General features: G+C 42.8%; 1 protein-coding gene and 1 long non-coding RNA gene across 3 annotated transcripts in view; one reads left to right on the top strand and one right to left on the bottom strand.

The window, feature by feature from the left end:
* Positions 1-20,610, top strand: part of LOC146355298 (uncharacterized) — a 54,251-nt gene extending 33,641 nt beyond the window's left edge. Inside the window, exons 1-4 of one of the 2 annotated variants that reach the window (XM_084830431.1) lie at positions 7,368-7,572; positions 14,182-14,487; positions 17,948-18,030; positions 19,153-20,610. In XM_084830431.1, coding sequence (XP_084686557.1) covers positions 7,464-7,572; positions 14,182-14,487; positions 17,948-18,030; positions 19,153-19,191 — 537 coding nt within the window. In that variant the 5' untranslated portion in view covers positions 7,368-7,463 and the 3' untranslated portion in view covers positions 19,192-20,610. Of the gene's footprint in view, positions 1-7,367; positions 7,573-14,181; positions 14,488-17,947; positions 18,031-19,152 lie in introns of those variants that run through there. The other variant, XM_084830432.1, reaches the window with a different exon arrangement.
* Positions 1-25,590, bottom strand: part of LOC146355297 (uncharacterized) — a 31,741-nt gene extending 6,151 nt beyond the window's left edge. Inside the window, exons 1-2 of the long non-coding RNA XR_014787141.1 lie at positions 25,552-25,590; positions 3,341-3,701 (exon numbers count right to left, since the gene is read on the bottom strand). This is a non-coding gene — a long non-coding RNA (uncharacterized LOC146355297). The remainder of the gene's footprint in view (positions 1-3,340; positions 3,702-25,551) is intronic.
* Positions 25,591-25,881: the final 291 nt, after the last annotated feature.

Genomic DNA, 25,881 nt, shown 5'->3' with positions numbered 1-25,881 from the left:
CTGATAAGACAAGGCTGCATATAGGCTAATTTGTGTACAAGTTGCAAAGATCCCCGCAGGGGTGAAATAATAATAAGAGAAAGGAGGGACCCAATAGTGCAATTCACAAGCATCAAAAATGGGGAAGGGGGAAGCGAGAGCAGTAAGTGCACCTGGGAGGGATCTTCCCTTGGCAATGTAATCCTCTTGCTTTTAAGTTTTGAAGTGACACTTCTTTGTTTTCTTCTCCCACTCAACACTTCCCCGAGTCTCCGGCAAGTCCAGAAAGGGGAGATATTGGCTCTCCACTCGTTTCACGGCTCCTTCTAAGAGCAATTACTGCAGGTGAGCAAATTTCCCCTCCATTTACTTCTCAGCCTTTAAATTTGTGCAAATATTCCTGAGAGGTTTAAAAAAAAAAAAAAACCTTCGAGGGTGGTTGAATGGGAAGGCACAAATGGGGCGCCTGCACCAGCAGTACTTACACTCCCACCCCCCTGCATGGGTCCCATTCACTCTGTCCCATGCAGCCACCTTCTGACGTTTTTTTTTTTTTTAATGGACAGGGAGATTTGTGCAAATCCGCTGAAGCACAGTAAATGCAGCAGTAAGTGCTCCGAAAAGGAGCCATGAAAAGGGGAGGGGGAGTTAATAATTCCCCTTTCTAGATTCTCTTGTCAGGGGTGTTTCTGAGTGCAGGGAGTAGGATAGCAGTTCAGATTCTGAAGGAGAACTGCCAGACATGGGGGAGGTGTTTTCTCAGGCTAGTCTAGATATGAGTAGGCTGGCTTCCCAGGTTACAAACATCCAGCTGGCTGAGGATGAGGGTCCCTCTTCACACACACACCCCTGTGAGAGGCAGTGAACAGGAGGAGGTGGGGTCTGGGGAGTATGACTTAATAGACGTCAGATGCAGGTGCAGAGCAAAGAGAGAAGACAGGGGCAGAACTCAGATGGTCTACCCAATTGGCCTTGCGTGAAAAGCTGCGCTTAGAGGCCTCACAAGAAGAGAGGGACCTCCCCCCTTAAGTTAGGCTAGTCAGACCACTTCCCTTTTCAAACTCTCGTATCTTCCTTCTTAATCCCCTGAAGGCATTCCTTTGTAGACTGAGAGTCACTGAGAATTTGCATCTGTATGACACTATGAAGTAATGGGTTAAAAGCTGTAGACTGAAGCCTCTTGTCTGTATGCTTGGGCTTAGAAGTAAAGTGGGGGCTAAAGGAATCCTGACTTATCTGGAGAAAAGGTGGAGAACACTGAAAAGTGTCAGTTCAGCACTTAATAGAGAGAGGATTACATTGCCAAGAGGGAGACATTGTCCTCCCACACACATACACACACTTTTGGTGCACTTACTCCATTCACCTTTTCCCCCCATTTTTTATGCTTCTGGTTTGTGCTACTGGGTCCCTCCTTTCTCTTACTATTATCCCCCACCCCCTTACAACCATCAGCAAACTAGCCTGTCAACACTGCCACAAGCCCTGTCACCAGCTGGAGATATGAAGGCCTGGGGAAAAAAATCTGGAAAAATTGGGACACCCCTCCCCCCGGTCCCGTTTTTTCCAAAAAATTGAACAGCTTTGGATTATGAATTAGTTACTTTATGAATATAAGACAAAGTTTTTATATACTGTTATCCAGCCTTTACTCCCTACAAAATGATTTCTAAAAACTATGTAATAAGAACATGTTTATAGACTAGAGATGTAAAACATCTGGAAATAATGAAGCCATGGGAAAAAATTTTTTTTAATCCACTCTAAATTCCCAGCATAGTTAGTTCTTTCATTCCTTATTAAAATTATTGATCTAAAGTATATTTTACTAATAGGCATTTATGCTCAGTTTCCCAACATGTGAGTTTCCCAACTATTGCGCAATCTTGTCAGTAAATGTGCATTCTTGACAGTTTTGGTTTTGTTCTATAGAGTCCTGTGTTTCTGATGCTGTAGCAGTCATTTAATGTAGTTCTAATCTATTCAGGCAATAATTACAAATTTACTGAGTTTACTTTGTAAAGTTTTAAAATATAAGCAAAGTAAGTTATACATAAAATAACTTTAGGAACAGAAAGGCTGCTTTATGTTCCTAAAGCAGCCTTTTCCAACCTGGTGCCCTCCAGATGTTTTGGACTACAGTGCCCAGCATTTCTGACCATTGGCCATGCTGCCTGAGGCTAATGGAAACTGAAATCCAAAATATCTGGAGGGCACCAGGTTGGGGAAGGCTGTCTTAAAGCAACGAAGTGACTTTAGCTCTGTAAAGAGTGCTAAAAAAAAAATAAGTATTGCTTATTTTTCAATTTCCCCCCAAATTTCTGTTAAAAAAAAAAAAAACACCAGAAAAACACTGGGTGTTTTTCCATGGCCTCAACATTTCTGGAAATTTTACATCTCTGTCATCACCCCAACACATCATTGCTCCTTCTGCCCACCGCACTGCCTAGAAAGCCTACCATCACACAGACTAGCAATGGGAAGCAGGGAGAGAAAGAAAGGAGGACCCAGTGCTGGGGACTTGCCCAGGGTTCTGCTCAAATCTGGAGCCAGCCCTGGGAGTAAGTGCCATTGAACTCAGTGGGACTTACTTCTAAGTAAGTGTACAAAGGCTCAGCCTACAACACACTGAGCTTAAAAAAAGGCTTGCATAAGGCTGCAATCCTATGCCAACATATTGCTGAGTAAGTCCAATTGAATGTAGGATTTCTCTGCACTGCATTCTCTGCACATACCTCAGCTTCCACCCCCATTTTTTTGTCCAGAATCCCTGATACCTCCAATTAGCAAAGTTAAGAGAATTCAATATCCTCCTTCTCCTTCAGAGTGACTTGCTCAGCTTCCTGCATCTACACACCTTTAGAATGTGTGCATAGGACCAAAACAATAGTAAACATTAAAGCATGTCTTTAAAGCCGCATCATTATTGACTCTTCCTCATTAAAGTAGGGAGAGGCAGTTACCATGGTGACCATGGCAAGCATTTTTGGCTTTGGGGGCGGGGGGCTGCAGGAGTCAATTCTGTTTCTTTGGAAAATCTGCTACGGGATCAATGGCTGTTGCTTTTATTTGTAAATAAAACAGATATTACAAAAACCATCCAAGGGGGCTTCTAGAGGGAGGGGTCCTAGTGCTATCAATCAAAAGGGGTTGTGCAGCAATTCCATCTATTTTCCCTTAAGGGATTTTCTGCTGTAAGATAAAAAGACAGAAGAAGTGGTGGGAAAATACCAGAGGGTTATGAACCAGGGTGATGGCACAACAAAAGCACCCCAGGTGCTTTTGAATAATTATGAATAGGATGAAGCTGTAATATAAAATATCTAAAAATGAAAACTATGTGAAACTGAACTCTACATACCTGCCAGTCCAAACAAAAAGCATTTGCGTCTTCAAAGATGTCATTTTGCAGACCACCAGCAAATATAGTTCCATAAATCCACGGTAGCCACTAAGAACTGATCTGTATCTGTCCATCAGGTTCCTCCTACGTAGCAAGTCTTAATCCAAGTTTTACCCTGGGTAAATCTGCCAATAACTGCTGAGATTCATGAGCGAACAGGGTATGAAAACCCTGAGTCTTCAGAGTCCCAGATGAACAGTTAGGAAGGCTGGACTTGACTCTTTCCATTCTGTCCTTCATAAGATTAAGTGCAAAGACAACGTATGAAATCCAGTACAATGAAATGTTATTTGAGGAGGTCCCAGAACCCCTTAGCAACCTGGAAAAAGATAAGACAATATGCTGAGAAAACCATAGATTTCAGTTTTGCTCTTCTTGTGCTGGATTACTAAAACATGGGCTCAATCAGATTATTCTTGCACAGGGCAAGATAGAAGGGCTCAACTGGTCATGCAATCTAAGATTAGTAATCAATAGAGTGATTGATTTAGAGTTCATGTTAAGTAGTTTAAGTAACATAGCCAGCTACTTGTTGGCCTAGTAGCAAGAAGGGCTTGGGGAAACCAAACATTCTGAGGATCATCTCTATCCATAGATCCAACCCATGAGACTAAGTACAGTCCCATTTGTTTCAGTGGGTCTGCTTTAAGTCTGGATCCAACCCATGTATCCTGGTGTCAGCCCACCACTTAGCAACTGAACTTCTAGAGACCCTGGGGAGCAAACTGAACCTGAAGAAGGCCAACTAGGGCAACAATCTTTGAACAAAACATTCCAAAAGGCATAAGCAGGGACAAAACCTGCAATAAATCTGTTAATATGTAACATGCTACACCAGAATAAATCTGTTAATATGGATGATGGACCAGAATGTTGGTACCTCCAACTTGTGGGGCAGGACAGGCTGCAAGATAGCTTTTGTCTATCTTTGCCCAGGGGCCCAATCAGGCCTTACACGGTTCCCCAGATGCTTATGCCCCCTTGCCCCAGTTTTTGCCCCAACTCCATTTGCCTTCAACCCTCCCCACCGCTGAAATGCAGCCCCCAAAAGCTTCTCCAAAATTGAATTCAGTCCTTGAGCGGAAAGAGGTTCCTTACCCCTGCTATAAGGTGAGTATCCCCTATTTGCAAAATGTTGCTAGAATGGTCTGCAAATTAAAGTTATTGCACTGCCTTGCACAGTAGTGTAGCCAGGTAATCAGTGCTCCGAGCTCAGTTCCCAGAAATCCAACTCCCCAGTCCCCTTGTAGGAGCCACAGTTCATCCCTGGCTCTGCGCTTGTGAGAGCAGTGTGGAGAGGCCGAAAAGGGAGCGTTCCTAGGGCAGGGCAGGGAGGGGACCGTGGAAGTGCTGGTATGATGCTTCCTATGTGCCACCCAGCCACCACCACCCCTCCCTGCAGCACCCCAGTTAAAACAGCTGAAATCGGCCATCTAGCCACAAATGCAGGGCAGCTGGAGTGCAGAGGACAAGATTCCCTCCCCACTCTTCCCACCCTGCACTGGATAATCAGCCATCTCTGAGTTCGGAGGAGCTGACTATCCCCATAGGATTGCGCCCTAAATCAGCATTTTCTCTTGGATATGATCCAGGTCATCTTGACCATTATTTTTATGCTAGTTACCCAGAATTCATTGTGAACCTGTTTGTGTCTCTGTATCTTCTCTTTAATACAGTTCCATACAATACTTCTTACTTATTTATATTTTCAAATTCTTAGTTATTCATAATTAATATTTAGAATTTGCATTTCATAATAAGATATCTTATACTGTTCTAAGAAAGGTGGGTTAGCATTTTTTCAATAGTCTTCCCAGAATGTCCAGTAAAGCAAAGTCAACTATTTCCTAAAATCTATGACAAGTTGACCCCGGCCAGTTTGTTGCTTACATCAGTAGCTGGCAGGGTTAAACAGTGAGAGGGAGAACTCTTCTAGCAGTAAGCCTAGAGGCTTCATGAGAACCAGAACAACATGGGGCATCTTTGTTCACCAACGAAAAGTGTGGGTGCATTAAATGAAATGGGCTTAAATAGTGTGTGAATGCATGTTCAATGTAGCATAGCATGTGAGTATAGAATGAGACACAATCCTTGCATGGCCTCTTCCCACCTGTGTACTTCCCCACACAGAAAGTAAGAGCAAAGATCGGGGCCCTTGCACTGTATTTCTGCTTTCAGAAAGGTGTTGTGAGGCCCTGATCCTCCTGCTCCCACCAGCTGTGCATTCCATCCCCACCCTTGCCAAATTATTTGAGGGGCAAATTTCATGTTACTGTAAAGATGTAGCCAGGTTTTCTTTCCTTTTTAACCCAAAAGTAAGCACATGTGACCTTATATGGATCAGGACCCTAGACTGGTGGTTAGGGGGCTTTAACCCTTTTCTCTATGCCTGCAATTTACATTGCAACTGGATGCCTTTTTGACAATGTAAATTGGAGGCACGGGAAGGGACGTATGGATTGTGTTAAATCCGTTCTGTCTGTGTTTCGTGGATTGTCAGACATCTTTTGTTCTGTTGTCCACTAATTGAAAAAATTGGATTTTTTGTACGAAAATTTAATTTACAAATGCTCATTAGCGCACTTGCATAGCTGCACACTTCTGCTAATGTGCATTAGCGTTAATGTGTGCTTGTGCAAGTGCACATTTGCACAACTCCCCCTAAGAGTAAAAAAACTGGTCTGCAAGTCTGGTTATTGGAACACTGGTTCTGTGGAAGTGTTGTGTCTCATTGTATCACTCCTGTTCAGTTATGTGTGACAGGTGAATTTGGTTCATTTGGAAGTTGTTCCAGTCTGTTTTTCAAGAATATGGACTATTGCCCAGAACGGGTACTGGAACATGGTTTCTGTGGTTGTTTGGGGGCTTATTGCATCCCCCCTATGTAGTTTATGTGTGTCAGGTGAATTTGGTTGATTTGGCTCACCTGGAAGTTGGTGTTCCAGGCTATTTTTCTAGAATATGGACTATTGGCTGGAACAGGTATCTGAACATGGTTTCTATGGAAGTTTTGTGGCTTATTGCATCCCTGTCATGTAGGTATGTGTGACTAGTGAATATGGTTGACTTGGCTCCCTTGGAAATTGGCATTTCGGGCCATTCTGTACTGCTCTAGATGGGTTCTGGGCATTATGGGGTTAATAATAATATAATACTGAAAGGGTTTCAGTCCTAAAATATTGTTTTCAAGAGTCTCTAACACATGCATAGTTTTTGGCATCGTTTTGTTTTAAATAAGGGGGCTGTTCTGTCCTGTTCCGTTCTGGCTTTTTCACCATCCCTACTTCTAAGAAACTGGGTTTAGGACTACAGCTTTAGTTGAATGATATTAAACAGCACAAAGCAAAATACCACAACAGAGAATTTTCAAAATTCTGAACTATGGAAATTGCTGAAAGCATAGCCCTTGTGTTTGCAGCAGCAGAATAACAACAAAGTTGCAATCTGGCCCCTGACTATTATTTATTTCATTTCTATACTGTCTAATAGCCAAAGCTCTTTGGGAGGTTCACAAAAATTCAAACCACAAGGCGCAACATAAAACAATATAAAATATGAAAGCTTAAAACCACAATATAAGTTTACCAAGGCTGCAATCCTATACCTACTTAGCTGGGAGATCAACTGGATCAGATTTATTTTCCAATAGAACATGTATAGGATTGCACTGCACGGCTTTTATTTTATTAACCTACCCTAAGTTGTTTTAGATATATGTTGTTTTTGTGTATATTGTCTGTCCATGTGTTTTTTATGTAAATGGCTTTTAACCTCTGTATACTGTATTTTTAATGTTTTTAATCTTTGTAAACCACCCAGGGAGCTGTGGCAATGGGGCAGGATAAAAATGTAATAAATAACAATAATAACTTTTGTGGACAAGAGTTTTCCCCCCAACAAAACGCCGGCAGAACTGTCGTCACACGCCGTTTCCTCATTTGGGCAATGGAAAGGGGGGAAGGGCAGGAGGAGGAACTAGAAAGCAGTCCCGTCAATAAGTCGCCACACCTCTTCCAGTCTCAAAACGCCCGCTGATCCCGAGCCGGCCGTGTAATCATTATTGAGGTGAGTCAGAGAGAAAATGGCGCTGAGCAAGGTCGGGCTTATGCGGCTGTTGTGCCTGTTCGGCGCGATCAAGTGTGTCATATGCATACCGGCAGATTCAAAGCAGCAACCTTGTGAAAGCGAAGGTAAGGGGGGAGCGATCCGCGTGACATTTGCGAGGAGAAGAAATAAATCCTAACTACGATCGCTCCCGAGCAGGGCCGCTCCATTCATCAGCCTGCCACAAAGCGTCAACATTCCCAAGGGACGGAGGAATCTGGCTGTAACGGGAGCTCGCTCCCGGCCCAGGCGGAGCGTGTTGCACCGAAAAAGGCAAACCGCTCTTTCTGTCACTTTCTCTAGTTTCTCCGGCCTGCGCAGCCCGGAGGAAGCTCCCGGGACCTCCCGCTTCCCGCGAGCACGGTCTACCGCCTCCGGCGGTTCCGGGGCAGCAGCTCGGCCAGCCAATCGCTTCCTCCTCCACCTGCGCTGACCACAAGGCAGGGCGAGCGCCGTTCAGGCGCCCTCAGCCACCCGTAGCCTAGCCCAGCCTTCCCTAACCTGCTGCCCCTTCGGTTGTGTTGAACAGGCTGGGGGATCCTGGGAGGTGCAGTCTAACACATTTGGAAGGCACCGGTTGGGGAGGGCTGGGCTAGCCCCTCAGGGCCTCCTGGAGCAGGACTTTCCTTTCCCCCCTTAGCCCTTGAGTCCATCCAGCTCCGTATTGCCTACAGCAGTCTTCCCCAGGCTGGTGCCCTCCAGATACTTTTAGACCACAGCTCCCAGCAATTCCTGAGCACTGGCCATGCTAGCTGAGGCTGAAGCGTGCTGAAGTTCAAGCCATCTGGAGGGCACCAGGTTGGGGGAAGGCTGGCCTACACAGTCAGGGGCTCTCCAGGGTTTCCAGTCACCGTCTTTCCCAGCCCTACCCAGATAGGGACAGTGTAAAAGCTGGAACAGCCCCTTTATATTAAAGCATGCCAAAAATAGTGGCATGTGTTAGAAACACTTGAGGACAATATTTTAGGACGAAAACCCTTGCAATATTATATTATCCCCATAATGCCCAGAACACATCTGGAATGGAATGGAATGGCCCCAAATGGCCACTTCAGAATGAGCAAAATCAACCAAATGCAGCAGTCACACATAACTCCATGGCAGGGATGCAATAAGCCACAAAACGTCCACAGAAACCATGTTCTGATACCTGTTCTGGTTAACAGTCCGTATTGAAGGAAAATGGCCTGGAATGGCAACTTCTAAGTGAACCAAATCAACCAAACTCACCAGGTACACATTACTAGATGGGACAGATATAATAACCTTGAAAACCACATTTCAATATCCATTCTGGGTCACAGTTCATATTCCATTAAACAGGCCGGAACAGCAACTTTCAAGTGAGCAAAAACAACCAAACTCATCAGTCACACCAGACTGGATGGGACAGATATAAATAAGCTCCAAAACGTCCACAGAAGCCACATTTCAATAGCTGTTCTGGGCCACAGTCCATATTGCAAAAAAAACAGGCTGGAACGGCAACATCCAAGTGAGCCAAATCAACCAAACTCACCAGTCACACCAGACTAGATGGGATTGACCCAATAAGCAACAAAACATCCACAGAAACCTAGTTTCAGTAGCCATTCCATGCCATAGTCCATACAGTAACATAGTTACATATGTCCGTAGTAACATGGTTGTTACTGTACTAGTTTAACTGTGTTTTATATGTTTTATATTGATTTTGCTGGTCTGTGACCAGAATAAATGAATTAATTCATTCATTAAAAAAAGCTGCCAATAGGCACCTGGGCTCATCCTATATGCCTATACACATGCACATCAGATGCTTGTTACAAGTTTAAAGTTGTGCTACCCAGTTTATGTGGTTCTTGATATCTATAAGAAGTCTACTCCTTGCTCTCTCAGAGGGGTCTATAATCTCTGTCACAGTGATTGTCTTGAATGCACCCTTCCTTTCTGTTGTTTGTAAGGAGGCACCTTCTTTGTGCAGCTCTGCATCCATGGATTTAGCTATTCCAATTCTACCTTCTCTTTTAACTCTAAATTTAGGTGAAATCACTTTAGAATCAGAAGGCTGACTTACCACTGATCCCCTTGTATTTTGCTGATTAAACATCTGTATTTGACTTAGCTTGGTCTGTAACTTTTCTAACTTGTTTATGATTTTACATTATTCCTTATCAGGAAGTTTGTGGAAGGTGGTTATTAGATCTTCCTCTGCTAGCTTGGTCTAATCCAGCTGATCTAAGGCTGCACTCTTGGGGGCTGGTTTACTCCAATCTAATATCGCTTGGATAGGGCCATAAGATTTTCCTCCAATGCTATTCTGTCTCCAGTAGGCACTGTGATTGGTTCAACCCACTGAATTAGATCATCACATCCACCTGAGTTGGAAGTGAGTCTAGTTGAAGGAGGACAAAAATATTTCCTCCTCATGTCTTCCTTTTTAGATAACAGGGATTTTACTGTTGTGTCTTTAAAATGCAGATGAAGGAGCACCCCTTTCTGGGCTAGCTGATTTTCTTTTCCGTTATCAGTGCTGGAATTCTTTGGGAGCTAAAAATTAAGAGAATGTTCTTAGCGTTTTGATTATTGAGAAGCCTCTTAATTGATTTTAAATCTATATAACCTGAAGCAGGGCCTAGTAATAGTTCCAAATGTCATCTAACCCAAAATACAGGGCCCCAATTAGGGTGTGGGCCCTTGTATGGCAAAAGGTGAACAATTTCACATGAGCTCAATATCAAGCTGCTTGAGTGGGCAGAAGGTCTTGTTTCTTTGCCCTTCAATGAGTTATTATAAGGTGCCTTTCTTCAGATATCCAAGCGCAGTTCTTGGGGGTGGGAGGAGTACGATGCTGAAGTATCCCCACTTTGCTCTCCCCACATTAGCCCTGTGCATGGAAGGAACAACTGATTAGGGCTTGGAGGTACACCTTTTCTAGCCGTTGTAGCATCAAGGTGGGAAAATATACAGTTCTTGAATTTTCCTTTCTCTGCTACTCAAACTGTAGTACTTGAACTTGCTGTACAAAATATTCCTTAGGCCAAGACTGGGTTAGATGGGGAAATTTCCATCCTATGTGTTTTAAAAGTTACAGTGTAAATTTTCAAGGAAAACTTGCAAAGCATCCCTAAAATCAGAATTTGTCTAACCCAAAGGTCATAACACAAGTGTTCAAGCCTTAAAACAAATCCATTAAAAACCAGTTATTTTTTAAAAGTTAAAATCATTGGATGATGAAATCAAAAGTGTCAGTTATCATAAAAACTATATCTCTGATAACAAATTTACCAGTGGTCTTTTTAATAAAACAGCTGATCCAATTATCTTGATCTCAGTGCACAACGTCTCATGGTGAAAGAAACATCCCTACATTGGCCCGCCAAAATATCAGTAGTCATTTGCTGGAAGTGAAGTAATATTGCAGCTCTCCCAACAAGTAAAGTCTGATAGGTAGCTTTCAAAGCCAGGGGAAAATGTTAATAGGGGATATCACAGTGCTGCATAATAATAAAAAGTTCAGCTAATTCAGATGTGAAGACCCACCAGAGACATTCAGGTAGTAATTTTGCTTCAGACATGCAAAGAAACAGAAATGGCTGTCAAAGAACTTGTAAATAATTACTGAAAACTGAACAATAAATCACTGTTATCTTCTAACCAATAATCCTTATAATACGTTAATAATAATAGTAAATCTTGGGGCCATCAACAGCTGAATAATCTTTCTATGTCATCTTTTTCTCTCACCTTTCGCTGACTGACCCAACCTCCCTCACTGATTTCCTTGGCTGCTGCGGAATACTCCTGTCCACCACACGCAGCTCCAACATTTTAAACATTACAGTGATTGCACCAAAAGGAAGTCCTTCTGTTTCTGATTCAAGTCTTCCTATTTTCACAGAGCTGAAGCCAAAATTACACTATCCACAGGCAAGAAGGAGGTATCAGCAGAGTTAGGGTAACCCTGTGTGTGCAAGTGTGCAGACCCCCCAACCCCATCCTTAGAAAAAAAAAAAAAACTTAAGGGGGAAACTCAGAAACAGCCCCATAAAGACTCAGTGGTGTGGAATGTCAAAGGACTGAAAGACTAAGCAGGGAAAATTGTCAACAGGATGAGAGGGGGAATGAAATGGAGTGGTTTGAACTGGAGGAAGGAGAATAAGGCACATAGATATTAAAAGGGAGAGGGGGGCAGGGGAGAGAGAAATCACCATCTTATTGTCAGGATAGATCACTTCCTTGTTCATACTGAGATGCTATCTTAAAATGTCTCCAGGGTCAGAAAAGAGGGCTGGGATTGGGCACAAATGTGTCCACCTCTTATAGTGCCCAGATGCAAAAGAGGACAGGACTCCTGCACTTTTAATAGTTGTATAGAAGAGATAATTTCAGCAGGTGTAGATTATGCATCCTTACTCAGAAGTCCCACTGACTTCAATGGAACTCCCTCCCACACAAATTGAATTCTGTTAAAGAGACCTGTTATATGGGAACAGTCCTCAAAACTTTATTTTAAATAATAATTCCCAATGACCATGCTAGCTGGGAATTATGGGATTGCAGTCCAACACATCTGGAGGGCACCAGGTTGGGGAACATAAGAAGACCTGTGCTGGATGAGACCAAGGTCCATCTAGTCCAGCATTCTGTTCACCCAGTAGCAAACCCACTATCCATGGGAAACCCACAAGCAGGATATGGGTGCAGTAGCACCCTCCTGCTCATGTACCCCAGCAACGATTGTACGTAGGCATACTGCTTCTGATAGTGGAGGTAACATAGAGCTATCAGGACTAGTAGCCATTGACAGCCTTCTCCAGGAATTTGTGTAACCCCCTTTTAAAGCCATCCAAAGTGGTGGCCGTCACAACATCTTGTGGTAGTGAACTCTATAGCTTAACTATGCTTTGTGTGAAGATGTACTTCCCTTTATCTGTTCTGAAACTCAAACTTCAATAAAAGCATTAACTTCAATAAAAGCAGGGCAAATATCCAAATATAAGTCCTTTCACGAGTGGCGCCTATATACCAGTCTTTCCAATGGACCTACTATTGTTAATAGTACAGTCTTAACAGTCTTCAATCGACTTCATTATAGGCAGTGAGCATTTATCCTTCCAGTGTTGTAGTATCGGTCTTTAGCAGTCAAAAGGGCATAAAAAATCCATTTATGCTGACCATATGTTACATTCGACGAAGCAGGTAAATAATTTAAGAGAATGTGTACATGAGTAAATATTACAGAGCTTTCCAGTAGAAAGTTTATCCATATTATAACTTCCTCCTCAAAGGAGACAACTATTGGGCATTTCCAAAACAAATGATTAAAAGAAGCATTAACTGTATTATACTCCCAAAAATTAGCTGAGTTAGACAACCCTTTATTAAAGAGTAGTTGTGGTGTCCAACAGACGTGAAGCAAAAGTTTTTGCTGAATAAGATGTAAAGTTCATTACAATTATTATGCTGACTTTCTAAGAGGATGGATTAATCAGAAAACTTGATTCATTCTAGCTATCTGCATTGTTTCCTCCATTCGCTTGTCACTGTTTCTTGGTGATTAGTCATAAATATTTTGTAATTTAATGCTTGGGGGACAGCAATCCTATGGCACTTAGACAGCATCTGGGGAACCATAGGATTTTTCGGATTCCCAGATCCAAGGTTGGAGACAGCACTCAAACCTTGGGCTCCCCACCCCCACCCCCTCACAGCCAACACAAAGACAACCATGCCAGGACCTCAGGGAGGAGGAAAAGGGGGCATTTCAGTGGGCAGGGAGGGGATTGGAGAGGCCAACTTATGCAGTATCCACAGGCCTCTCCAGCCTCCTTTTCTCCCCCTCCACAGCACCCCAGCTAGATGGGCAAAAAAGCCATGCTTCCTACTCTGCCTTTTTGCTAGATGGGCAAAAAAGCCCATCTAGCGAAAATGCAGAGTGGGAGGTGTGGTAGAGGCAACCATCGCCTCTGCCACTTCTCCTTCTCTGCACTGGTTGCTTGTACGCCTCCAAGTTCGGAGGCTTATGAGCACTGAGGGTGCAATCGATAGGATTGCACCCTAAATCACTAATTTATCTGAAGTAACGGAACAAAAGCCTTTCCCACTAATATGTTGGCTCTACAAACATAATTTTTGCAAACTATACAATAATTATATAAGGTAAGCTAGTATTCCTGTCTCTATATTCCAGGTAGAGGGCTTTGTGGCTGACGGATACTCAGCAAAGTCATGGCTGGGCTAAGATTTGATCTAAGAGTTCCTTGGCTTGTGTGTTTAACCAGGCCTTGGTGTCTGACTGATCAGGTGCTATCCTATTGGTAGCAACTAAGTGCATTAGCATCAGGAATTAACATTCAGCTTGTTGGCTGGATATCTGAGATTATTTTTGTTGCCTTGTTCTAATACTAACACTCACTTAGCCCTGATCCTGTCTTGCATTTATCTTAATTCAGGTATTAAACAGAACTGCTTTTATCTCTAATGTCTTCGTGACTACTTCCTTCCTGCCTCTCTTATCTTTTGGGTTTCTTATTCCTGCTTCCTGAGTTAGTGCAATACTATTTTCTGCATTTCAGGTCCCTCATTGCAGGACCGTACTTCCTAATTGTGATCTTGGTGTATGCTTTTGGCAGCAGACCACCAGTTTTAACCAGGCTTCTGCCATGTCCTTATAGTTCCATGATCTCATCCATGCTATTATTTTGCTTTGACAGGAACGAAGGGATGCCTGGAGAGATACCATCTTAAAATACGTGCAGGTGGCAGTTTATCACTCATTTTCAAATATAATATAACAAAACAGATACTGCTATGCAAGTTTGACCTCCTGAATTGTGTGCTGAAAGAATATGCTTTAGGTTATCCTCGCAATCTTCAGAAGCTGATGAATGAGACAGGGGTTTCTCTGGTCAACCAAAATTTCACCGTGTACAATGCAAAAACGACAAATGAAGGCCTCTACAGAATTGTGCAATTCATGGATGAAACATGCTTGGCTCAAATACATGTAACTGTTCTCGGTAAGTTCAGAAAAAGACTCCCCAAGTAAAATTCTTTAGTATCTTTGGGGTTCTTATCTTATCTTAGTTGTATATCATACATTGAGTTCACAGACATTCTCATTTCTCTCCTAATTTTAACAACAACAGAAAAAAGAGAATTAACCATCTCAAAGTTCAAAATCCACATATATAGATATCATTTTTCTCTATGTCTTGTGCAAATTCTATAAAAGGTTTCCAATCTAACATAAATTTAGTTGTTGATCCTTCTTTAATTATAATAATTAGTTTTGCCATCTCTGCCAGCTCCATCATTTTCACGATCCACTCACTCACAGTTGGTATTGTTTCATTCTTCCACTTTTGTGCATACAGTAACCTTGCAGCCATTGTCATGTAGAGAAAGAGGGTTCCCCCCTTCTCTTTTACATGTTTATCTGTTAGTCCCAATAAAAAAGTCTCTGGCTTTAGTTCTATAGTAGTCTTTAATATTCTTTGAGTTAAAGACTATATTCATTTCCAAAATGTTTTAGCTTTTTTACAAGTCCACCATAAATGATAAAATGTTCCCTCTTGATCTTCACATTTCCAACATTTTCCAGAAACACCTTTATACATTTTAGACAATTTAAACGGTGACATATACCATCTATACATCATCTTTTAAAAATTATCTTAAAGACTTGTACATAAAGTAAATTTTAAATCTTTTCCCCACATACTTTCCCACTCTTCCACTGATATATTATGACCAACTTTTTGTGCCCATTTTATCATACCATCTTTTACTTGTTCATCCTCTGTCTCATACCTTAACAGTAATTTATACAGTTTAGCAATAACATGTTCATCATTTGTACATAGTGCTGTTTCAAACTCAGATTCTGTTTGTTCAAATCCACCATTTTTCTCATCTATTTTAAACCTTTGTTTAATTTGCAAATATGAAATTGTTTTTACTGATTTCGTATTTTCCTATCAGTAAAAAAATTCTGAGAACGCACTACCGGTATATGTATATTTATTTATAAATGATATACATGTACTCCTGTACTAATATATTATGTATGATATAAAACACACACACACACAAATACACACAAATAGAAATTTTAAAAGGATGAGATAAAAATAATTTATAATAATTTAAAAATAATTTATTTTACTTATTAACGGTAGAAAAAAACCTTTTTGCGCTCACTAAAGATAATAATACTTTTTAGTGAGAGTAATGTGATTGAATATGCTTCATTATTTTTGAAAATCTAGGTTTAACACTATTAACGGTACAAGAAAACCTTTTTGCGCTCACTAAAGATAATAATACTTTTTAGTGAGAGTAATGTGATTGAATATGCTTCATTATTTTTGAAAATCTAGGTTTAACACTTTGTGATACAGCAATTTGAAGGTCTGGTTCTAAGTTCAGTTTATTTCAATACTGGCCTCACAAAGATACATAGATCCAAATGGAAGAAGTGCATCATTGGCTGCGCTTACTAAATCATGATACTCGTTTTTCTATCCCATCCACCAAACATGCAAAAGTTTTTGTTGAAATTCAGCTAATAAATTTCCATCTTCCCTGATGTCAATCAGTTGTTCTTGCAGACTAATCGGAAGGTGTTGCATTTATATTTTTAACAAATGGGTTCAAAACCCACTGAAACTCTTCGTTTGGAAGACTTTAAAACAGGTTAGAAAATTCAGTTTCCAAGTTTTTTGAATGTGCAGACATGAGAATTTTTATAGGTGACTCACTTGGTTTTCGGCAACAAAATCACATACTGATAGACCTTTCCAAACATCCATTTTCAAAATGCTCTCTCCATAGCACAAGTTTCTTTCAAAAAGCAGTTACTTTCTCACTCATTGTTAAAACATCACCTTTACCTTGAAGGGACAGATTAAGTGTGTTTATTTTTTCAAGACTATCTCCTGGTAGCATACTACTGACAGCCACTTGTCATCACAGAAAAAAGGTCAGCAAATTTGGAACAAATTTGCTCTCCTTCAACTTGATGGCAGCTGCTCTGGTGCCACGGCCGAGCAAGCAACTATGGCTCCCTCTGCTGTGCCTGGCACAGACTGGTGCAGTTGTTCTCAGTGGCCGCAGCAGAGGCAGGATAGGACTGGAGCCAAGACAGAAATGCCATGGAGCTTCCCTCTTGGCTCCCATCCCATCCTGCTGCCTCCACTGCTGCCATCATTGCACACAGTGGCAGCTCGTCAGGGTAGCAGGAAGCTGCTCAATTATCAGGCAGCTCACACACCCCAATGGATTGTCTTGTGTACCCCCTGGGGTGAGCGCATCCCACTTTGGAGACAACTGGTCTAGCCCAATACAGCAATTCAGTCTGGTGCAACAACAGGCATAGCTCTTCTTAAACTAACTTGCAAAGAATCACGGACCAACCTTGTGTCTATGTGCCTAGAGAAACAGTATAAATGCATTAACTTGAGTATTGAGTGTCAGTGTCAATAAGAGAACAGACTACAAGGATGCTTCTTAGAATAGGATACCAACGAGGTTGCACTAGTACAACAGTAATAGCCCTTTTCAGGCATTCACATTAAATTCTGACCATGTCTTATCATTTTGTTACCATGGGATGGAGTGAAATGCTCTGCTTGTTAAAGTAAGGCCAGTAGTTAATGAGTATCAGCAGTGATCTACAAATATGGCTGGCTCCACTGGCTACCAGTCTGTTTCTGTTCATAACAATTCAAAGTTATGACCTATAAGCCCTATTCAGCTTGGGACCAGGCTACCTGAAAGACTGCCTTCTTCCATATGAGCCTGGCCGGGTCTTAAGATCTCCGAGGAGGTGCCCTTCTCTCCCTACAACCACCTTCAGAGGCATGTTTGGTGGGGATGCTAGAGAGGGCCTTCTCTGTGGCCACTCCCCGGGCCTGGAACTCCCTTCCAAGGGCAGCTAAATTGGTCCTCTCTCTGTTGTCTTTCTGCCACCAGGCAAATACATTTTTATTCAGGCAAGGCTGTGTCATATAAGCTGGTCTGTTGCTAAAGGAGTTTTAATTGATTGGCATGGTTTCTCTTTGTTGTTCTTGTTCTACTTAATTGTGTTTTTAATTTACTTGTTTTTATGTTGTTTTAATTGATTTTGTTTATAATCTGGATTTTATTGTTAGCCACCTCGAGTGCCATTTTTGGGTGGAAAGGCAGAACATTAATTAACAGTAACAATAATAATAATTTGTGTGCATGTTATGCATACGCATGCATGCACACATACCCTGTAATGTTGGGTTGCCGAGCCTCCACTGACAGGAACCCTATAGGTAGTAGGAGTAATGCATCTCTATGTGCCGTCCATTGGTTTCTATGGTCCCTCCCTCCCTCCCTCCCTCCAAGGAACACATACTCTGTCCAAATGCTTCAATACTACATTAAGATTAAATTTCACGATGAGACTGTTGAATATCCAGCAAACATCGCCTTCATTTTGCTTTCCAGATTCTTCTTCTTTTCCAACTGAAACACCAAGGTCTAATGCAGCCTTACCTGTTAGACCCACTGCATTTCCCATGGGATGGATAGTAAGTATTGACAAAGGAGGGGGAAGAAATCTGCTCCTTTCTAAAGTTTGTATTATCTGCATTTTTAACTAGAGGTAGCAGCAAGTTATGAGAGAAGGACCGATGCCAGGGCAAAGCAAAGAGCAGTAGACAGTAGGTCATTTTTTTGTAATAGAAAAATTGAGAGCTTTTTACTACCTGCTATTGCATGTGTTTCTGATCCGAAAGACAGCCAGAGCTATTTTTTTCTTCTTGTAAAATTCAGTGATACATATTTGGTCTGTTCCAAATAAATGCAAAATCAGCTATTCTTGTTGGCCAGGTGAAGTGAGATTTTAGATTACTTAGCATTTGCTGTTTGTTCATAACTGGATCTCTCTCTTGGACACCAAAAGTGCAATACAACCTTCTATAAATGAGGAACAATTCTACCCTCCAGATTTGAAAACTAGCCTGATGTGTTCACCCCAATTGGGGTGGCCCAGGAGATGAAAGATGTAAAAGACATTGTGATGGACCAGAAAACTGCCTGCTTGGGGAGGCAAATTGGGGGGAAAACTTTTTTTAAAAAATACAACACAAATGGGATTTTGTGCGAAACATACAAAATTGTAGAAGGACAATCACTAGATAACTATGATGTAAAGGAACAAGATAAATTTTGTTGCATAACCAATGAGCAATGACAGTAAGATTAGTATTTCATCATGCCTTTCCCTATGAGTCATGACAAAGATTGCCGTGCACATGCAGGCATGGGAGCTGAAATATATGAAAAGAACTTGAATTGTGTGATTTCTTCTGTGGCTGCAACATTAAGTTCTGGACAGTAAGTCCAGGTAATAAGGTGTACCACTGAGAACGTTGCTTCATTCATCAGCACATGTATACTGAAGGGTGCAGGATATACATTTCATAAACACAGGAGCGGGCAACGTGTGGTCTTCCAAGTGTTTTGGCCTACAAGCTAAGCAGGGTCATCCCTGGTTAGTACTTAGATGCAAGATCATCTGGGAATCAGGCTTCCTGCATTGAGCAGGGGGTTGGACTCAATGGACTTATAGGCCCCTTCCAACCCTATGATTCTATGATCTGTCATTCCTCTAAAATACTTAAACTCTTAACTTTCTGGTTTGATTTCAGATCCTGTTCTGTATATTATTCTTGGGGCCATTCTGGTAATCATTCTAGCCTTCCAACTTCTACGAAAGTGCATCAAGAAAAGTGCAGATAAAATGAATCTCCTCAGTCTGCCTCAGCAGCAGAGTCCAAGATATTTATGAATGAATTTTAACATCATCAACGGGACATCTGCCTGATCTAGTGAATCGACAATGTGATGGAGCCATCAGATGAGAATGTTTGTGTTGCAGGGATGTTGAAGATTAAGATAATGGAATATAGAGTTACAATAATTTATTAATTGTATAATGTATATAATAATTATATGTATTATATAATAATTTATTAAGTATATTTTATATGATAATGATGACAATGTTTTTTATTTTTATAATTATTATAATACATTTTTATACCACAAATTGGCAATATGTTTTGGGGCAATGTATAGAAAAAAATTTAAATTATAAAACAGCAAATGAAAATAGATTTTTCTAACTATTGGCAGATTCCCAAATCTCCCCTTTTAGGACAGGGTTCTTGAGCAGGAGGTAGCAGTCCAACACCAGACATTCCTTAGGAGGGCTAGCCCAAGACATTCTGCTGCCTGAGGTGAACCAGGAAATTGTGCCTCCCTTTCCCTGAAAAGTGATATGTCAAACACATGCACACACATACACGCGCACACACGCAGGTTGTTCTTGAGTCAAGAAGAAGGTGGTGGAGGGATGGGGAGGTAAAGACAAGGCAGGCCCCCGTGGGGAAGAAGAAGGAGCAAGGAAGCAGGCAAAGGGAACATCAGGGCCTGCTCCAGTTGGACTGCCCCTCCCTTGGGAGATGAGAGGGGGGAACAGGGCCACCCCACCAGCCCTGCTGACAGTCTACCTTATTCTTTTTTCTCTCCTCCCCATTGCCTTTTCCTTGTGTGTTGTGTCTTTTTTAGATTGTAAGCCTGTGGGCAGGGACTGCCTTCTTTGTTCATTGATTGTAAGCCGCTCCCGGAGCCCGATAAAAATACCATCAAGATATAAATAAAATAAAGCAGGCAAATGAGTGAGTCGGCGGCAAGGCAAACAGGAGGGCAGGAATGTGGTGATGAGTGGTGGTGTAGCAGAGGAGGAGCAGTTAGCAGAGCGACCACAAGCACCGTTAAACAGTGAAACGCAGCAATCGGTGCAGCAGGCCTAACCTGCCGCTGCTCGCAGTGCACGCCACCTGATGCTGCATTTTGTGTAATGAACAGGTTGGCCGGCCCTGTTCCTGAGTGAAACGGGTCTAGATCAGGGGTGCTGAACCTATTTCAGCCAAAAGGTTGAATTTCATTTCAGAGAAGCTCTCAGTGGTCACATTCCAGTGGGGGGTGGGGGTCAAAGGCAAAAGAGGTGGAGCCAAAATACCAAAAACATCTCAATACATTTTAGCTTCAAGCTCTCACTGCCAGTAACTAAGCCTTAGCAGAGGCATTTCAACTTTTTAAAATGGGGGAAAACTGCACAAAAGCCAGTAAACCACCAAACAATTGTTGGTTAGGGGAAAGCGTGTTGCCCGCTGGGTCACATTTGGTCCCCAGGTGAGCCACATTTGGTCCCTGGGCCTGAGTTTTTGCACCCCCTGGTCTAGATCATCCATATCAGGCTAGCTTCCAGACTCATCTGTGGAGTGAAACTGGCTTGGTTGCCCTAGTAGATGAAGCCCTGATCAGTCCCCCCCGCCCTCCCATCAGCCACAGATGTAGACAAAACACACTAGAGTGGCATGTTAGGATCAGACTTTTACTAGAGACATAACAAACTTACATCTCAAGGTAAGCCGGCTGAGGTCAGCCCCATGGTCAGCATGGCTTGCAGAAGGAAGGAGGAGGAAGAATAGGAAAGTATAGGGAGGAGACAAGGAAAAGGCAGAAAGACCTGCCAGAGATCCCCTCCCACCTCACTCAGGTACATGTTAACTCTTCAAGGTCAGGTTCAGTGGCTCATGGCCCTAGCCCCTCCAACACCCCTTCTCGAGGGCAACAATGGGTCACTGTACTAATCCCATGCCCATCAGGTGGAGTTGGTGCAGTCCCCCCCACCCCCCTGGCAGAGGCTTTGTCAGCACATCTGCCACCATTTCTTCAAGTCAGGCAGTGTATCAGTTCAATCACTTCTTACTCTACTAAGTCGCTGTTCAGGTGATGCCTCATGTCAGTGTGCTTGATGCCAGCTTTAGGCACCCCTGATTGTCTTCATGTAGCACTATGGCTTGCATGTTCTCCGTCTCATGTCAGTGAATAATTGTTTAAACCAAATCACTTCCTGACATGCAATGGCTGCTGCCACGTATTCTGCTTCTGTGGAAGCCATGGCCACAATTGCCTGCTTCTTACTGGCCCAACTGATAGCCCCGCCACTGTATGTGAACAAGTTTCCTGATATGGACTTGTGGTCCGACTCATCACCCGCCCTGTCTGCATCCACGGCTGGCCTTATGCTCCCCAAACTTTTAAGCCACAAAAATGACTTAGCTTGTTTTATGTTTTTCTGGTTTCATTTTGTCCTGCTATTTTATTCCTTTAAAAAAACCCACTTAGTTTTACTGTAAGTCACTTGGAGGCCTTTTTTTAACGAATGGAAACCCTAGGTTACAAGTGTCTAAATTAAATACATATAAACTAAATATTAAACTAAATTAAATACATATAAATTAAAACTATTTGAGCAATGTTGTTCTGTAGGGTTTCATTGGTGCTTCCAGATGGTGGGCTCCCAGTGCTAACCATCAGAAGGCATTGTGCAGCTATTCTAGCTTTTCTTTCTATACAGATTTTCTGCAATAAGGATGACAGAAGAAGTAGTTTGAAAACATGGGATGATTACAAGTGGATGACGATATTTCTTTGGTGGACCCCCCACTCAATAAAATTCTGTGAATGAGGCAGGGTGATTGCATATTAAAAATTTATTCTGGAAACAGCCTACGTTAATCTGTATTAACACTAACACTGATACACCTTTGGATTCATGTTGTGTAAAATACAGAATACAGAATAAAATACAGAAATAGCATTTAGTGTAAAATGCTAAAATAGCAGGAGACAGGGCTGTCATTGCACATTTCCACCAGGTGTCAATGTATTATGCTGCGCTGTACTTCTTTTCCGGGATCCCCTCGCATTCCCCTATTAATCAGTAACATAAGCATGATCTCTTTCTTCTCCCTCCACCCTTAAAGAGCACAAAACTGAAAAACATTTCCCCCTTGGAAATAATTCTCAGCATGGTTAATACTGATTAGACAACTGAATGTGCTTAAAAAAACAACAACCCTAGCACAGTTAGTTCAAAGGCATATATCTGGGGTCCTGACCACTGATCAAAGATGGGTTTCTTCCCTTCCTCCTAAAAGCAAATCCAGTGTAACAATGGGAAGAGAAGATTTGCCTTTACTCCTACTATTATTAGCCATTCCCAGTAGGCCCATTGCTTACAAAGGCCATTCAATTTTCTGTCATTCATTTCAACAGTTAATCCCAAATCCCTACTCCCTTCCTTCATCCTTGTACTATTTCTGCAGTATATTTTAGGGTGGGCTCTACTGGAGGGAGACAGGAGGAATTTGCAGCAGCGCAATTGGTCAGGCTTGTTCAGTTTCCCTTGCCCTTCAGTCTCCTCACTCCCAAATTGGCAGTTTCAAATTCAGTCCTGGTGTGTCCATGCAGCAGAATGAAGTGGGAATGAGGTAGAGTCCTGAAGTGGTAAGAATGGACTGTACTACAGACTGTGGGTGAGGGCTCCTATTTTTAATTTTCCCTTATATAAAAAAAAACTTCCTGCAAGCAGAAAGCAAGCACAGCAAGGAGAGGATTGAGATTGTGAGAATCTCTCTCCCTGGCATGCAAAAAAGGTTTTTTTTTAAATGAGAGGTTTTCACATGGAGGAGCATTCAAAATGGCACCCCACTTGCAGTATGAAGTGGTAGAGTCTACTCTACCACTTTAGGATTGTACCACCACATTCTGCTGCATATGTAGACCAGGCTTTAGTTTAAGGGGACTGAAGAAAGTGTGGGAAGCAGTGAAGAAATCTACTTCATAAATCTGAGGAAAACTTAACTAAATAAGAGACAGGGAACATAGCTCAGTGACAGAGCACATGCAGAAGGTCCCAAGTTCTGTCCTTGCATCTCCAGGTCAGGCTAGGAAAGACCCCCTATCTGAGAGCTTTTCTACAGGAGGCTGTTAATCTGCATATCTACTTTCTGTTTCGTTGCAGAACTGAGACCCAAGCTCTACAATTACAGAAGTATGAAAATACATTTTGTTTCATTTTACAAACAGTACTTCATTTCCCTTGCTCTAACCTCCCTGCCCCACCTTATCTAAAGGACCTGTAAATAACCATAAAGAATGAAGAGTGCACAATAAATGCCTCATGCAGAAAAGCTCTGAAACCCTAGAAAGCCCCTGTCTGTCAATGTCTACTGAACTAGATAGACCAATTATCTGGCTCAGTTCATATAGAAGTGCTTCTGATGCTTTGAGCCGCTTTTTTTTTTAGAAACTGAAATGTTTTCAATAAACATTTAATAAATAATCTGTTGTTGGTCACAGTTGCCACGACCATTTTGCCAGGCTCTTCATAAAGCATCCTTCTTACACAGTTTTGTCAAGTGAAAAGGTCAAATGTGTCCCCCCCACCCCTCTCTTTCTACATTCTTTAATGAATTCAGAGTCAAAACCCTAACATTCTCCAACTCATTGAAAAGAACTGGGAAAGGCTGGCAGCCTACCAATTCTGCAGCAAGCAGTTTTGAGAAAGTACCTGACTAGAGGAACTGGAACCCGCAGGGTTCTCCCTTGGAACATGCTGCCCTCATGCAGCAGCCTCAAGTTAGGGGAAAGAAACTGGCCGACTCTCCTCTTGGCTTCAGGCCAAATCTGGAGGCTATGCCAGTACACACTTTCTGAACTAAGCTGGTTTGGGTGGTTGTTTTTTTTTTTTTTAACAGAAAGAAACTCTTCGAATAGGCACCTCTTTTCGTGACTCTCGAGTCCTTGCTTGCTTTCTGTCCTTCTCATAAGGGCAGTATATAAAACCAGAAGTATGCACCCTCCGGGACCACGGATGTGAACGTAAACGAAACAACAACGCAGGGTCTTTTAATGTAAACCATCCTTCAAAACGTTTTCAGCACACCACTTCGTGGAAATGGCGTCAAAGCAGAGGAGAATGATGTCGCCCCAAGCCCTCGAGCCCGCATTGCGATCGCATCGGCCCGGCGCCCGCCTCCTCCGCCGGGAATGGCAGCGGCGCAACTAAAATGGCGCCGTTCACGGCGCGATGTGAAGAAGGGCGGCGGCGGCGGCGCGGCGGCCATGTTGCGCTTAAAATACTTGCCTCGCACGCTCATAGCTTCTACTTATGCGTGGAAAATGCGAGAGGGTGCTAAACCCTAAGAAGGAAAGACGGCAGGAAGGAGAGAGAGAGAGAGAATTCCTTCTCTGCTTCGTCATTTAACCGACCGCTCGGCGGGCCTTCAAAAAAAAACCCTTGCTGGCGAAAGGAGCCCTTCCCCTGCCTCTAGCCCCGTTCCGCTGGCCTGCCCAGGCAGGCTTTCTCTCGGGAAGTCAGTGGGGCTGCCGCCACATAAGGGCGCGCTGAGCCCACCTTTCGCTCCCCGCCCTTTCGCCCCGTCTGCACGGCTTTCTCCCCACTGACACCTTCCCCGCGGCGCTGCTCCCTTCTTCGTTGCTCTCCCTCCCCCCCCCCCGCCATTACCTCACTGTAGTATTTCGGGGAGCGGGCCCGTCTGGAGCACCGTGACCCGCAACTCACTCCCAGGGGGCACGTTTCCAAAACGCAAGTTGTGGCATTCGCTTCAACGGAGGAGGAGGCAGCCCCTTGCGCTGCAGGACGCCTGAAATGCGAAATCCACCTCTGTCTGTCGACCTTCCCGTCCACAAAGCCACCAACATTGCGCCTCTCTCACGACCCTCGCCTCGCCTTTTCTTCCTATTCCCTCCCCCCACACACACACACACCATTAAACTACATTATATAATTTATTTATATGACATATATCATGACCTCTTTATCTGGATATACATATAAAACCAGAGTCACAAATCCAAATGGGTGAAACACAGTATTTTTGGCGCCCTTTGGCTTCAAAGGCGGAGGGGGGGGAGGTAGCAGATTGCTTCCCCCCCCCCCTATAAAACGCAAGCTAAATTGTTTTCCTTTCCAGTCTCAGTCGACTGAACGGTAGTGCTGAAGAGAGCTATATTTAGCATTTTGTGTGGAATAACTATAGCCGTGCAATGTATGCAATCGGTAGGATCGAGAAGCATGTGCCGTCTGTTCTTTCTCCCCCCCCCCCCCCCAGCTGCTCGAAAAAGCAATAACAGTCCCTCACCAAAAAGAAACAGAAGATTGTACTTACTCCTATTGCGCTCTAGCTGTTCTCCACATAACCTGGACTGAAAACTGAAACGCTCCAGTGTTCCGCGTCGGCAGATCCCTGTGCAGCCCAGCCCCCCACCCCCAGGTGGCAACGCAGCGAATATTTATCCGGGATTTTTTTCTCAGTAGAATGGTGTAGGACTGTACGGTCATTTCCAGAACAAGGAAAGGAGTCACACCTCCATTATACTCATCCTGAAAGGAAGAAATGTTCTGTGATGTGAGCAAAAACAAAACCACAAAAGCCCCATTAACTTAGAACAGAGACAAGCGCAGCAAAGAAACTAGTAGCGCAGCAGAGACCAACACG

The sequence above is a fragment of the Heloderma suspectum genome, chromosome 2, assembly GCF_057233095.1.
Source record: "Heloderma suspectum isolate Gila_16-S chromosome 2, 16-S_ref, whole genome shotgun sequence".
NCBI lineage: Eukaryota > Metazoa > Chordata > Lepidosauria > Squamata > Helodermatidae > Heloderma > Heloderma suspectum.
The sequence above is the reverse complement of the archived record's forward strand: the minus strand, read 5'-3'. Positions and strand labels throughout refer to the sequence as shown.